At 46.5% G+C, this 15,444-nt stretch overlaps 3 protein-coding genes across 14 annotated transcripts in view; 2 read left to right on the top strand and 1 right to left on the bottom strand.

The window, feature by feature from the left end:
- The window catches only part of LOC118421677 (ras-specific guanine nucleotide-releasing factor RalGPS2-like), a 93,935-nt gene extending 84,089 nt beyond the window's left edge, over window positions 1-9,846 (top strand). For 2 of the 3 annotated variants that reach the window (XM_035829125.1, XM_035829126.1), the window contains 6 exons: window positions 582-827; window positions 3,406-3,460; window positions 4,214-4,281; window positions 4,589-4,728; window positions 5,305-5,410; window positions 6,320-9,846. In XM_035829125.1, the coding sequence (XP_035685018.1) occupies window positions 582-827; window positions 3,406-3,460; window positions 4,214-4,281; window positions 4,589-4,728; window positions 5,305-5,410; window positions 6,320-6,441 (737 nt within the window). In that variant the 3' untranslated portion in view covers window positions 6,442-9,846. The remainder of the gene's footprint in view (window positions 1-581; window positions 828-3,405; window positions 3,461-4,213; window positions 4,282-4,588; window positions 4,729-5,304; window positions 5,411-6,319) is intronic. The other variant, XM_035829127.1, reaches the window with a different exon arrangement.
- A 704-nt stretch (window positions 9,847-10,550) lies between these two features.
- Window positions 10,551-11,479, bottom strand: LOC118421679 (CDGSH iron-sulfur domain-containing protein 3, mitochondrial-like). Its single transcript, XM_035829131.1, has 3 exons — window positions 11,316-11,479; window positions 11,113-11,203; window positions 10,551-10,791 (listed from the first exon to the last, which is right to left on the bottom strand). The coding sequence occupies exons 1-3, from the start codon at window positions 11,412-11,414 to the stop codon at window positions 10,559-10,561; spliced, it is 423 nt and encodes a 140-aa protein (XP_035685024.1). The 5' UTR covers window positions 11,415-11,479; the 3' UTR covers window positions 10,551-10,558.
- Window positions 11,480-14,758: 3,279 nt separating this feature from the next.
- LOC118420829 (whirlin-like) overlaps window positions 14,759-15,444 on the top strand; it is a 34,595-nt gene continuing 33,909 nt past the window's right edge. For 7 of the 10 annotated variants that reach the window (XM_035827855.1, XM_035827854.1, XM_035827852.1 and 4 more), the window contains exon 1: window positions 14,760-15,051. The gene's annotated coding sequence lies outside the window, so the exon portion shown is untranslated. Of the gene's footprint in view, window positions 15,052-15,444 lie in introns of all 10 variants that reach the window. The other 3 variants (XM_035827860.1, XM_035827859.1, XM_035827850.1) reach the window with 2 other exon arrangements.

Here is a 15,444-nt window from a genome sequence, read left to right as displayed (position 1 = left end):
GTTGCTGGGTTGTGTCCTGTGCTGGTGTCACCCTGCTTCCCTGGTAAACATGGCACATTGCACTGTTATTCCCAGTGCTCATGAAACTCTAACCTCTAACCTCTGCCCTTAATATAACCTCTAACCTCTGCCCTCCCCACCATAACCTCTAACCTTTGTCCTTGACATATAACCCCTGAATGCCCCCCTTCTCCAGTCAACCTGCTTCCCTGTTAAACATTGCACATTGCCCTGTTACTCCCATGTCAAGGACCCTACATGTACCTTAACCTCTAGCCTCTGCCCTTAGCATAACCTCTTACCTCTGTCTTTCATTCCATAATCTCTAACCTCTGCCCTATGATCTTACCATAACGTCTGCCCTTTCAAAGTCAAAGTCAACCTCTAACCTTTGCCCTTCTCCACTCATCTTGACTGACAAGAGAACTGGACTGAAACATGTTACGATATCTGCTAGTAAGGTCAGAATGAGCTGATTTTGTAAACTAAATGAGATAACCGTTTGCCGTGATGCCTGTTTGTTACCATGACGATGAGTGTTGTCATGGCAACAGTAGTGACGGCGGTTTGTTCCCCTGCAGCCCCCCCGCGGAGGGTGGTCCGACCCGTCTCTCCCCCCCTGCATGTCCGCCCGAGGAGACTGCGCCCCCCTCGCCCCCGTAGCCAGTCCTGCGGGGGGTCCCCCCTCCTGCCCCCCTCCCCCGGTACCCCCCCGGAGGATGACCCCCCTCCCGTTGCCGGCTACCTTTTCCCGCGGACGGCGCGGCGCCTGACCTCGCCGTGCCTCTGGTGTCTGCCGGCGATCGGCTTCCCGTACCACCACGGAGGTTCGTCAGGATCAGAGTGTTCCTCGCTTTGCCCAATCATACTCAGACTAATTAAAGATTAATCACTTTGCTAATTTTGTTGCTGCACGTTTGGTCTGATTTTGAGATCTGTGCATTTCTTCTTCTAATCCTGATTGCTGATCAAGGCACTTTGCTAATTGTTCTGCTGCACGATTTAATCCGTTTGATCTGATTTGAGATTTGTGAATCAAAATCTGATCCTTTCTTCTAATCCTGCTGATTTCTCTCCTTGTGCACACCTCAGCACCAGGTTAGTTCCGTCGTCATTCTGCAGTCAGAAAAATCATCAGTTCTGGCTCCGACTTATTAACAGTGTGGGGCTGTTGTTGTGGAGTTAGGCAGATTGCAGTTTCAGCCATTAACAGTTTAACTTTAATGGTTTCAGTGGACAGAAATTTTAGCAGCTGCTGTTGGTAATAATTCTAACTTGAAAGTTCATCTGTGTTGATAAAAGCCATTCTCGATATTCCGTGAGGTCAGACATACCAAAACTACACAAAAAGAAAGATGTTCTGATCCAGAGCTGCTGTAATTTTTTTTTTTTTTTTTTTTTGGTATGTTTGACCTCCCTCTCGTAATTATCTATACCATGAGTAGCACCAGTTTGCTGCAGTAGCCTCTATATATAATAAAACTTGTTCCTGTTGTTCAATAAAGCTACTAAACTGCAGTTTCTGAAAGAGAATATAGTTGATATATCACTAGCTAGTATAAGAAATCAGGATGTTGAAAACAACTGTGGATCAGTCTCAGTAAGCAAAATGTTCACTTTTGTAGAGTTAGGCGGATTCCCCATGTCTGCAGCATTACTACAGAGCATTTACCACTAATACAAATCTACATATTCAGGGTTCAGGGTGTCATAATCTCATCCGTGAACATTCCAGGTCATAAGAACTCACCCCACACAGCAGCCCGCTATCTCAAGTGTCCAAAAGTCTAATATTTAAACTTTCTGGCCAGTGCAACTATTCCAGCGGTCAAACCTTGCCGCCATCTTGCTAATCATGACGTCATTTTTGGGACTCAGCACTTGAAATTAGGGGTCACCACAGGCCGAAAAGATGGACCAAAACCTAGTTTTTTGGCCGAATCTGAACATCTGCAACCTACACTGTCTCACCAATATGAAATGTACTTACATTTTCCTGCTAAAAGTCGAAAATAGGCTAAAATACTGTAGGGACTCGTTTTGGGCCTTCTGCGCCTGCGTCAATTAGGGTCATTGCCCTACAGCAACTACTACTACCTGTAGTGTGTGGGGGCTTTGTTGTGGAGTTAGGCAGATTTTTTATACGGATATGCAGAACAGGAGAAGCTTTCTGAAGTCACCTTCCTTAGCGTAGTGACTGACTTCCCACCACACAAGACCGACTCACGACAATTGGTGCTCAGACACTTACAGCTGGTAACTCTGGTCACTGGAGTTGGAAAAACAAAACATTTGAATCCCTCCCAGACTGGAATCTCCAGTATTGTTTTGCAGGATCAGTTGGATACATGTTCACACTCTGTCCTCGGATATATAGGCATTATATGATGTAAAGAATCTGACTTCATCTTTAAATGGAGTGGACCTTTCTCAGGAACAGACCCAAAGTGTGTATCACAAAATGACCGACTGACAGTGACCAGCGTTTCTTGCTGGTAGCTTACAGAACATCCTTGCCACTACTGTTTCCCCCACGCACTAACAATATCCAGCTACTGACTGCCGCCTGGTTTGGTACAGTAAATAAATGTAAGAGTATATTAGATAAATGTGTGAGTATATTAAGTAAAATGTACTTTAGGAAATGTTTTTGTGTGGCATGACGCCGAGGGGAACCCATAAGAAGAGACATGGCTCCTGGCCACTATAACAACCTCTCTGTGTTGGTTAGAACAGCTGATGTCTCCACTGTAGCACCTGATTGTGGCCATGTAACTCAGGGCTCGAAATACGGGTTGCATGTGCACCCACGTGCACCCAGGTGCACCCACAATTGGAGCTGTGCACCCAATTATTTTCTGTGGGTGCACAGGGTGCACCCAAATATTTTCTTAGGTTTATGTATGTAAAGATATCAAAGTACACATACACATACTAGTATGCAACATATTCTTGACATCTAAGTTAGAAAGATGATAAAAAATGTCTGTCATGGTACTTGTTTAAGAATTTGATAGCTTGTAACTAAGTTTTATCATTAAGTTATTACTTAAACTTAAGTGGTGCACCCAAAATCTTTTTAGTGCGCCCAATTTTTTTAAGCTGGGTGCACCAGTGCACCTAATCCCAAAAATGAATTTCGAGCCACGTAACTCAAACAGTCAGAAACATGGAGGTAACTAATAATTAGACGTTCAGAACCAAAAGTGCCAAAAAATACTTTCTGAAGGTTTGCAGGACTCCCCAACACTGTTATATAGTTCTACAGGCTAGTTCCAGATCTTCAAACGGGACAAAAGGCTGACTTGTCAGGATGGGGATGTACATGGGGGTTGAGTGGGTTTGTGACAGCTGGAGGCTCTACATGGGGTTTTCCTGTAACATGAGTGTGATTTGTCATTGCAGGGAGCAGTGAGGGGTCAGAGGTCAGTGATGAGCAAGAGGTCTTCAACCCGGACAGGTGAGTCACAAGGATGTGCATGGGGTTTTAGGATTTGGGATTTCTGATGTATGGGAAGATAAAGTACTATATACATCCCCTCGTCTGTTGCTATGGTACCAGTTGATCGCACATCCTCCCCATCTGTTGCTTGTTACCAGTTGATCACACATCCTCCCGATCTGTTGCTATGATACCAGTTTGATCACACATCCTCCCCATCTGTTGCTATGTTACCAGTTGATCACACATCCTCCCCATCTGTTGCTATAATGGTACCAGTTGATCACGCATCCTCCCCATCTGTTGCTATGATACCAGTTGATCACACATCCTCCCTATCTGTTGCTATGGTACCGTTTGATCACACATCCTCCCCATCTGTTGCTATGGTACCAGTTGATCACACATCCTCCCCATCTGTTGCTATGGTACCAGTTGATCACACCTCCTCCTCATCTGTTGCTATGATACCAGTTGATCACACATCCTCCCCATCTGTTGCTATGATACCAGTTGACCACACACCCTCCCCATCTGTTGCTATGATACCAGTTGATCACACACCTCCCCATCTGTTGCTATGATACCAGTTGATCACACACCTCCCCATCTGTTGCTATGATACCAGTTGATCACACATCCTCCCCATCTGTTGCTATGATACCAGTTGATCACACCTCCTCCCCATCTGTTGCTATGGTACCGTTTGATCACACCTCCTCCCCATCTGTTGCTATGATACCAGTTGATCACACATCCTCCTCCCTGCAGCCCCTACTGTGAGAGTCCGGAGTCCGACTCACCCCGAGATGTGGCAGCTTCCCAGTTTCCTATACAAGGTGGGTACAATACAGCGTAGCAGCTCCCTCTAGCCCCTGCAGCTAGCACTGCAGCTTCCTGTCTGGGAATAGACTGAGTCTGCAGGAAGGTCTTTAATAGTTATGTTGTAAGTCTTACAAAAAGTGCAAAATGTTGATTTAAAGCAAATACTTTGCAGTAGGGGGTAAAGGGCAAAGATGGTCAATTCTATATAGCTTGTAAGATAGAAAACTGTGCATCGCAATCTTAGTTTTTGGCATATGTTTTATATTGTACTGTATATTTCTCTTGTTGCAGATGTAATGTTGTAATTTGACACTTTCCTAGGGTTCTTGAGACGTAAGACGATACTGAAGAACGGCAGCAAGCCTCGCGTGGCGCCGTGGACGCGGTACTGGGTGGCGTTATGGGGAACATCGCTGATCTACTATGCTGCAAAATCACTGCGGGGACAGGACAGGCACCATGTAAGTATGCCTGACTTACCTGGGACTAAACAGAGGCAGTACAAACCCCATATGCACCCTCACCATGTGCACCCTTAGCAAAAACTCTACAAACCCCATGTGCACCCTCACCATGTGCACCCTTAGCAAAAACTCTACAAACCCCATTTGCACCCTCAGGGTGTGCTCCCTTAGCACAAGCCTTACAAACCCCATATGCACCCTCAGGGTGTGCTCCCTTAGCGCAAGCCTTACAAACCCCATATACACCCTCAGGGTGTGCACCATTAGCACAGCCTCTATAAACCCCATGTGCACCCTTTAGAGTGTTAGTTAGCCATGGTTAGTATAATGTTTTATGTGTTCCTGCAGTTCAAGTCGACCCCAGGGAAGATCGTGTCGGTGGTCAGCTGGATGGTTTAGTGTCTGTGTGTGCATGTGTGTGTGTGTGCGTGTGCGTGTGTATGTGTGTGTGTTAGTGTGTGTGTGTGTGTGTGTGTGTGTGTGTGTGTGTGTGTGTGCGTGCGTGCGTGTAACTGTTAGTGTGTGTGTGTGTGCGTGTGTGCTTTAATGTGTTTTTTATGTGTTCCTGTACAGTTCAAGTCGACCCCAGGGAAGATCGTGTCCGTTGTCGGCTGGATGGTGATCCGAGGAGACAACCCAGTCCAGCCCGACGTCTTCCTTCTCACAGACTCAGACAAAGGTGACATCTTCAAGTCTCCATCTTTTGTTTGTGCCTTGTGCAGAACTTGGATGTCAATATTGGAATCTGCCAGAGTCTTTCTAAGAACATTGGCTTGGTGCTGATTGGCCAATCCATTGAACAATCAGGACAAAACTCATTGACCACCAACTGATTGATCCTGACCTTGATGCTGATTGGTCAGCCAGTCCTGTCCTTAGTGCTGATTGGCCAATCTGACCTTTACCTGGTGCTGTTTAGTCAGTCAGTCCTGTCCTTGGTGCTGATTGGCCAACCAGTCCTGTCCTTGGTGCTGATAGGCCAGTCTATGGTGTCCTTGGTTGCCGATTGGCCAGTCAATTGTTCTTATCTTTATTTTTCAGTTCTAGACAGGGAGCCAGGTGACAGTTTGTGTTCTGTATTTTCCGGGAAACACCTACAGGTTCCAGCTGACAGTTTGTGTTCTGTATTTTCCAGGAAACACCTACAAGTTCCAGCTGACTGTTTGTGTTCTGTATTTTCTAGGAAACACCTACAAGTTCCAGCTGACTGTTTGTGTTCTGTATTTTCCAGGAAACACCTACAAGTTCCATCTGTCGGTGACTGTTTGTGTTCTGTATTTTCCAGGGAACACCTACAAGTTCCAGCTGACTGTTTGTGTTCTGTATTTTCCAGGGAACACCTACAAGTTCCAGGCAGGGAGCCAGCTGACAGTTATATGTGTTCTGTATTTTCCAGGGAACACCGACAAGTTCCATCTGACTGTTTGTGTTCTGTATTTTCTAGGAAACACCTACATGTTCCAGCTGACAGTTTGTGTTCTGTATTTTCTAGGAAACACCTACAAGTTCCAGCTGACTGTTTGTGTTCTGTATTTTCCAGGAAACACCTACAAGTTCCAGCTGACAGTTTGTATTCTGTATTTTCTAGGAAACACCTACAAGTTCCAGGCAGGGAGCCAGCTGAATGCCCACCTGTGGTCCCAGCACCTGGGGGAAGCTACCAAAGGGGGGCAGAAACAGGGGCCAACAAACCTCATGTCTTTTGAATGACTACAAATAGACTAATCGACTCTGACTAACCGAAGCCAACGCTGCTGCGAATATAACCTGCTGGTGCTAGAAGGGACTGGATAACATCAGAATGCTGCAATACGGCTCCTCTACTGATGTGCAATTCTGCATACCAGAAACAATGGTGCAATTCAGCTGGACAATGTTGTTTTGTGCAACTATGCTCTGTGAGAAACACTAATAGGAAACACCACAGACTTCAGTACTGGCCAGTCATGAGTGGGGAACTTCCAGGAAACACCAGACTTCAGTACCACTGGCCATACATGTGTGGGGAACTTCCAGGAAACACCAGACTTCAGTACTACTGGCCACACATGGTTGGGAACTTCCAGGAAACACCAGACTTCAGTACTACTGGCCACACATGGTTGGGAACTTCCAGGAAACACCAGACTTCAGTACTACTGGCCACACATGGTTGGGAACTTCCAGGAAACACCAGACTTCAGTACTGCTGGCCATTCATGAGTGGGAACTTCCAGGAAACACCAGACTTCTGTGCTACTGGCCATTCATGAGTGAGGAACTTCCAGGAAACACCAGACTTCAGTACTACCGGCCATTTATGAGTGGGAACTTCTAGGAAACACCAGACTTCAGTACTACCGGTCATTCATGAGTGGGAACTTCCAGGAAACACCAGACTTTTGTACTGCTGGCCATTCATGAGTGGGAACTTCCAGGAAACACCAGACTTCAGTACTACAGGCCACACATGAGTGGGAACTTCCAGGAAACACCTGACTTCAGTACTACAGGCCACACATGAGTGGGAAACCTCCAGGAAATGCTCTTGACTTCCAGTACTGCTAATAATTCAATGGTCTGTGATGTTAACTTGTCTCTTGGAGACTGTCCTGCTTTGGGGAGGATTTTCTTCTTGATGGTGTGAACTGATTCAAGAATGAACTCCTTAAACATTGACTTTTTAAGGGGTAAGCGACATGATCTTAGAAATAACTTTTACATGATTTTATGAGCCACTGAAACTGACTCAAGCAATTAGCTGCTCAAACGAAGGAATGTGGGCTTGCTGTGTGAATATTAGGTTTGAGAAGACTGCAATGAGTATGTGGAAATTTTTAAGCCAGAAAGGTCGGTTTGTGGCCCTTCTGTGGGTTTGCCAGTGGTTCAGACTGCCATAACCAGAGGTTCTCGGTGACAGGAGGAGCAGAATGCAGCTGACACCAACAAGGGGGGGATTGTGTCAAGGGGGTGTGAAACAGCACACTCTGTTCCTTTTGTAGGGATGTGCCGACTGTGTGGGATGTGCCGACTGTGTGTTGTTCGCTTCTCACAGGGACTAAACCAGCTGCGGTGCTACTTTAACTTTGTCATGATGGCACCGTAACAGGGCATTGTGGGTGATGTTCACTCACAACAGCTGGGAAAATCACTGAGAACTTGGATTTGTGGAAATTGGTTCTGCCCATACCCTTGTATAACATGGCCATATTTGTACCGTATGACCGTATTTGTACTGCATGGCCATATTTGTACTGTATGACCATATTTGTACATCATGGCCATATTAGTACTGTATGACCATATTTGTACAGCATGGCCATATTTGTACTATATCACCATATATGTACTGCATGGCCATATTTGTTATGTATGACCAGATTTGTACCTGAACAAAGTTGTTTTAGCATGCAGTCATGACCTGATGTTTTAGAAAATTTTCACTCTGAGACAAAACAATTTGCAATATTGTACATTATTCTGTACCAGCCTTTATGTAGTCCTGTGTTTGCTGTGCATTTGACTCTAAGACTTCTTACTGTTCTGCAGACAAAACTGGATGTTTTTATTTCTGACCATCACTGAAAACTACAACTTTGCACACAGAAATTATGCAGAGATTCTAATTATGCAAGTAGATTTGCCACATTCTGTGTAAGCAATGGGAATGTGGCAGTGGATCCCGGTGGACTGAGTTTTTTTTAAACATTTAAATGGATTCACTTCTATCCTCATCTGTATATAGTAATGATAAGTTTCAGTATTTTCATAATGAGGGGCTCACGGCCAGTTGCATAACTTAGTCATGTATTTACTGCTATTCTGAACCCACATTGTGCTCAGGGCAGGGGCGTGGGTTCTGAACCCACCCTTGTGCTCAGGGCAGGGACGTGGGTTCTGAACCGACCCACATTGTGCTCAGGGCAGGGACGTGGGTTCTGAACCCACCCTTGTGCTCAGGGCAGGGACGTGGGTTCTGAACCCACCCTTGTGCTCAGGGCAGGGACGTGGGTTCTGAACTCACCCTTGTGCTCAGGGCAGGGACGTGGGTTCTGAACCGACCCACATTGTGCTCAGGGCAGGGACGTGGGTTCTGAACTCACCCTTGTGCTTAGGGCAGGGACGTGGGTTCTGAACCCACCCTTGTGCTCAGGGCAGGGACGTGGGTTCTGAACCCACCCTTGTGCTCAGGGCAGGGACGTGGGTTCTGAACCCACCCTGTTGCAAGGGGCAGGGACGTGGGTTCTGAACCCACCCTTGTGCTCAGGGCAGGGACGTGGGTTCTGAACCCACATTGTGCTCAGGGCAGGGGTGTGGGTTCTGAACCCACCCTTGTGCTCAGGGCAGGGACGTGGGTTCTGAACCCACCCTTGTGCTCAGGGCAGTTGCGTGGGTTCTGAACCCACCCTTGTGCTCAGGGCAGGGACGTGGGTTCTGAACCCACATTGTGCTCAGGGCAGGGAAGTGGGTTCTGAACCCACCCTTGTGCTCAGGGCAGGGACGTGGGTTCTGAACCCACCCTTGTGCTCAGGGCAGGGACGTGGGTTCTGAACCCACCCTTGTGCTCAGGGCAGGGACGTGGGTTCTGAACCCACCCTTGTGCTCAGGGCAGGGACGTGGGTTCTGAACCCACCCTTGTGCTCAGGGCAGGGACGTGGGTTCTGAACCCACCCTTGTGCTCAGGGCAGGGACGTGGGTTCTGAACCCACCCTTGTGCTCAGGGCAGGGACGTGGGTTCTGAACCCACCCTTGTGCTCAGGGCAGGGACGTGGGTTCTGAACCCACCCTGTTGCTAGGGGCGGGGCTGTGGGTTGGTTGACTTTCGTTAGGAAGTATGTAGAGGCAGACTAACTAAAGGTGAGATGTGGAATGATGCTCTCCTGTGCACAGGCATGATGTAGGCACTATTGTACAGGGTTTTCTTTGAATTTTGAGTGTTGTATTTTTAATTCAACTCAAATTAACTTATTCTGCTGCTTAGAGATCACCAATATTCAGGATATTTTTCTTAACTCTGGTAGACTGTATCAGAAGGATTATGGGTACAGTAGGGGATTATGGGTACATCAGGAGGATTGTGGGTTTGTTATAATTTCACAGTCCAAGAAACGAGGGGCGACCCTCATAACCACTTTGTGTGTGTCTGTGTTTGTTGTTTCTCTGTCTTTATAATTAGGTTAGGCCTGGTCAGGTGGGGATAATTCAAGTGCAGCTGCAAAATTCAAACCAAATTCATTCACAGTTTATTTATCTAAGTAAATAAATACAAATGTAAATATTTTATTTAAATTCTGTTATATAATATATCGAACATGACATCAACTTGGTATGGATACAGAAACATCATCCGACTTGCACTCTTCACTCCGATTGTCATCTTCTGAGAAAACTGGGAATTCTTCTAGAGCTAGTTCTGTTGCTGCAGTACTAAACCCTGCCAGTAGGTGTCCCGTTGCTGCAGTACTAAACCCTGCCAGTAGGTGTCCTGTTGCTGCAGTACCAAACCCTGCCAGTAGGTGTCCCATTGCTGCAGTACCAAACCCTGCCAGTAGGTGTCCTGTTGCTGCAGTACTAAACCCTGCCAGTAGGTGTCCTGTTGCTGCAGTACTAAACCCTGCCAGTAGGTGTCCTGTTGCTGCAGTACTAAACCCTGTCAGTAGGTGTCCTGTTGCTGCAGTACTAAACCCTGCCAGTAGGTGTCCTGTTGCTGCAGTACTAAACCCTGCCAGTAGGTGTCCTGTTGCTGCAGTACCAGCCCTGTCCAGTAGGTGTCCCGTTGCTGCAGTACTAAACCCTGCCAGTAGGTGTCCTGTTGCTGCAGTTCTTAACCCTGTCAGTAGGTGTCCTGTCAGAAGTCCGGAACCCAGCCACACCCGGTGCAGAGTTTTGTGGCTTTGTCGTGTCCGTCCTTGTGCATGCACGCCCCCTGCCGCTGCAGTACCTCGCAGGGGAGGTTGGTGTGCGTCGCGTCGCAGAAGGGGGGGTCTGCAGTGTACTTGCAGGCACAGAGGGCGTAGAGTCTCTGGGGCTTGGGGGGTACCATCCACCGCAGGGGGGTCATACCTGTCCCCTTGTGAGAACCTGGAAATGCAAAACAACGTCCTCACTGTCCATGAAGGTGAGACTGCCATGTAATAAGATATGCCAAATAGCAATTACTCTAGCAACTGGATATGATGTGTCATCATTTGTCATCAACATTTTACTGACTCATTGTACAGTTTTCAGCGAGGTTGATACTAAAAGAATTGTTCACGACTAGCTTGTATAACATTGTTGCAATGCGCCGCCAATCTTGGAGATGCTCTGTTTACTGCTGAAAGTTGTTTTGCCAGAACTATTTAGATGCAGAAGGGTGTTTGGCCTGTACCATTTATATGTTGAGGGGTGTTTGGGACATACCATCGCACCAGGGTTGCTTCTTGCTGAGTCCGCAGCGGCACCAGAACTTGACCTTTCCGGGCTGAAGGTCAAACACGTTGCAGGGGCCGTACTGGGAGTTAACAAACAAATACAAACATGTCAAATCAACGCCGTACAGAAATGCCCAGAGAACATTAGTAAAGACACCAACGTTAGCACTCCAGTAAGCCAAATGTTGTTACCATGGCAACGGCTGGGTACAGCTGCTTGTCGGCAGGAGTCTGGGTTGCCGTGGCAACAGCCTGTGTGTCCTCCGGGGCGGTCGAGGTCGTGTCGGTCATTGTGTGGTTGCTACGGCAACGGTGAGTTCTGCCCAGACATCAGGATTGAGTGGGCGCTGTGCCAGCTTCAGTACAAGGTAAGGAGAGTAATATGTTACATGTCTGGTGTATGATCTGAATGTTACACTTGAAAACCTGCTAAATATCAGGCTACTGGCCCCCAACAAGTCATCCCTCAATCCAAGTGATGTGCATGGAAACATATGATGGATACATGTCCAATGTATATAATGTTACAACATTTGTGAAAGCTATGTGTATTGGGTCGTATTATCTGTGCATTATCGTGCAATAAGTCTTTGGGGCATAAGTCTTCGCAGTGCTAGCCTCTGCTGGTCCTGATGCAGTCCTGAGAGGTGGCGGGTGTTACTGCGGGCATCAACAACTCATTTCCTTTTTTCCAGCAGGGAAACTTACACCTGAGTATCATATACTCACCCCCCAAAACTGTGCGCCTGGGTACAGACTTACTCTTCTGTATTTCTTTACAAAGATCCACATAATGTTGGACTAACCATAGTCGTGTGACCTAATTGCTGTTATACAAGACTTTTTTCTGTTTCTAGTTATGACATAAGATACTGCTGAAGACAGAAGGATGCTCTTTGAATTGACATTAATGGACAATAACCTTAACTTTCATTTAATAACATACAACAGAATGCCATTGGGAGAACGCCCCAGATGATTACACTGTAAGAAAGGCGTAAAAACGGACAGAAACAATATCTCTAAATCTAATAATATCCTTGTTTCCAATCGGTGCCAAATAATCCGGACTGCCAGATCACAAACCCAGCGCGCAAACCACTTTGCCAAAAGGCTTAAAGCCATTTTGCATAGTCGGTTTGGCACGGGCAGTGCTTGAACCCCACTGTAATAGTCAACACTGAGATTTTCCCAGCATCTTTTTATTAATATTAGAACAATCCCTATTTGATGCTGGTCTGTTAAAAGATGGACTAAAACGAACTGAATGTTGTGCCTTTCAGAACTCAAGCTGCACGGTTACATAAACGTTTGTCAAATTGGTTTGTAGTCATAAGTTACGTTGTACAAATTGTATATGTTACCCGCCCCCCTCCCACAGCTCCCAAATATTCAGTGCAACTTCCGTCCACTGCACTGTCCGATGCTTGTATTTCCCCCGCCCCTTTCACGGCGGTACAGACCACACACACGGGCACGCACACACACACACGCGCACACACACACACACGCACACACACACACGCGCGCGCACGTGCACGCACCTTCAGACACAAGGACGCAACGTGAACAGAAACAGAAACAGTATTTTCTACACGCACTGTCGTGACCTAGGCCTACCAATGACAGCACAAAAGCGACTCCTGGCGGCAAGCTTGCAACACGCAGCACATTTTTTAGCTACTTAATCTGGTTCGCAGTAAATCTAACATCTGTGCAGTTGTGCCGTTACTGCAGCCTGATATTCCATCGGATCACATGAAATGTTCAATACTGATAATAATAATTAACTTAATGATGATAATAGCTTCATAATCACTCCCCGAACATGACAATTCGACCAAAACAAAGGTGTCCGTCCGTAATAATAATTGTTTATTTGCAAAATCATGCCCGAGGGCTAATTGCATACACAGTCTCAAGAACTTAAAAAGAGGTAAGTACATAAAACTAGTGTCTAATCAACTACATGATACTATGGATACTATTGTCGGGTTTGACTTCTTCTTTGAAGGCAGTGGTTAATGAACTGTCCCAAGTTCTGTATGATGGTGGGATTTTGTGCTTTTAGTAGAAATGTAGTCTTTTGGTGATCATTAAAGCTTGGTGAAATTGTGGCAACTGTTTGAAATAATGTTTTTCTTTCGGTTTCATAGTGGGTACACTGACTGATAAAATGTGTTTCATTTTCCACTGCATTCATTGGACAATATGTACACAATCTCTCGTGGACAGGGAGCTGTTTATAGCGGCCCCTTTCTATTTCTAACGGATGTGCGCTTGTTCTTATCTTACATATGGCTGATCTTTCATTAAACTCATTATGATATAGATAATTTCCCATCACGTATTCGGATTAAACACTTTTGTAAAATCTTAATAATAACAGAGAGGAAAAATATATTCAGTCTGAAAATTGAAAAGGTAAATGATAATGTCACAGAAATCACGCTGTTCTCAAGTGTTACCTTCGACTTGTAACGTTACTCAGCTGCAGTTCCGCTTCAGTCCGTAGAGCGGCGCGTCTGGCAGCTCATTATGGGAAAGTTAGGATGAATCATTTTGCCTTTCTATAATAAACATGCTTAGCCCGTTTCCGGTGCATTTTCTTAATTTTCATAAAAAATGATAGTGTAATAGTGTCCATTTCATTAAAACAATATAATGTAGTTGTTTTTTTTTTTTTTCTCTCTCTATTTTGCCTTTATTTTACAAGCATATCTACGAAACATAACAAATATAACTTAAAAGATTAGGCAAAGACAGAAGGTCGGCACGTGTGCCTTGTCTTGTTGGATGTAGTCTTACAGGGGAGGTCAGTGACCCTTTCAATGGTGCTGCTACCGTACCTACCCTGTTTATAAGCACAGAATACAAGTGAGTGGACTATCTATGATGCTACAAAAACTCCCCCCAGGGATCTTTGAAAACCGCCGGCCAGGCGACATGTACCCCTGGATAAATAAATAAACAAACAAACAAACAAACTCGAGGCTAGTTGCCAATGGCGCTGAAACCGTACATCTGCCAGGTCACGGCAGGCGCGCCCAACGCAAAATGATTCATGATTATCAAAAAGGTGCAGTTTCCTCTACTTTTACTGGAGGTGAGACTACATGATACATGTATCAATATAAAAGCTCCTTTATGATATTGATAACGCCATCCTGACACAAGTGGCCATGGGTGATCTACAATGTATGGCTAGAGCTACAAGATCCCCGCGTTGCCTGGTAGCCAGTCTATCTGCCAGTGATGCTGATACATTCAGCACCCAGGAAAGCTGTAAGAGCGAGGCTATCATGTTTCCTTCACGTACGGTGGAAGCAAGCGAGTCTTGAAGTTGAAGGGAGGCTAATACATGTATTAGGTTAGTACTGTATTTTTTTAATAGGTATCTTTCACATAGCCTGGTAGCGAGTCTATTTGCTAGTGTTGCTGATGCATCCAGAGCCCCCAGAAAAGCCGTAAGAGCGAGGCTATCATGTTTCCTCCACATCATCAGGAAGCGAGGGCTGTAGCGAGGCTATACTATTCCTCTACGTTGCCTGTTTTAATAGCGAGGGCCGTAGCGAGTGTAACGTCCTTGCTCCGCGCCGCCTGGTAGCGAGACTATCTGCTTGTGATGCTGTCATCTGATCCGCCCTGCGCAGACGGGTTGCGCAGTGGGTTGTACAGGCTACAGGTGCCGCAGGTGTCTCCTGACGCGTTAGCAGGCTTCCCGTCATGTTCCCGCAGGTTTCCCCTCGGTCCCTGCCCTGACATCGCACCCGGATCCTGCCGTACGGACATGCCGGCTCCTCTGGGCGGGACCAGGGCCGCCCCGCGCCGCCCAGCCCTCCCGCACACGCCCGGTAACTGATCGGGCCCGGCCCGCCAACCCGGACCGTTATACCCGGGCTCGCGCAGGACAGGTGTCACTGTACAGGTACGTACGACAGGTGGGACGTTTTACAGCCTCTCACACACCTCAGCAGTGCGTCAGGAACGTCAGGTGAGCAGCCTGACGTCCCCGCTGAACGCCAGGTAACGTTACGTAAACCCGAACGTCGCTTACAAGATGACGTTTACGTTCGCGGAACGCCGACCGCCCCAAAATAGAGAAAATCGGATATATGTACGGAACTGACGCCTTCCTTCTGGTTCTCTGGTAACCAAATCTTAGAATAGAACCTCCAGATTCCTTAAATCCCGTAAACTGTAGCAGTTCTGATGTGAAATGTAACAATCCGACCTGCTGCTGTAATGGCTACATTAATTAAATGGCTACATTGTTGCAGGGTGTAGCAGTTCAGCCATTGTTCCCGGAATGTCACCTGGG

The sequence above is a fragment of the Branchiostoma floridae genome, chromosome 8, assembly GCF_000003815.2.
Source record: "Branchiostoma floridae strain S238N-H82 chromosome 8, Bfl_VNyyK, whole genome shotgun sequence".
Classification (NCBI taxonomy): Eukaryota; Metazoa; Chordata; class Leptocardii; order Amphioxiformes; family Branchiostomatidae; genus Branchiostoma; species Branchiostoma floridae.
Note: the sequence above shows the minus strand (reverse complement) of the source record. Positions and strands in the feature narration are given on the sequence as shown.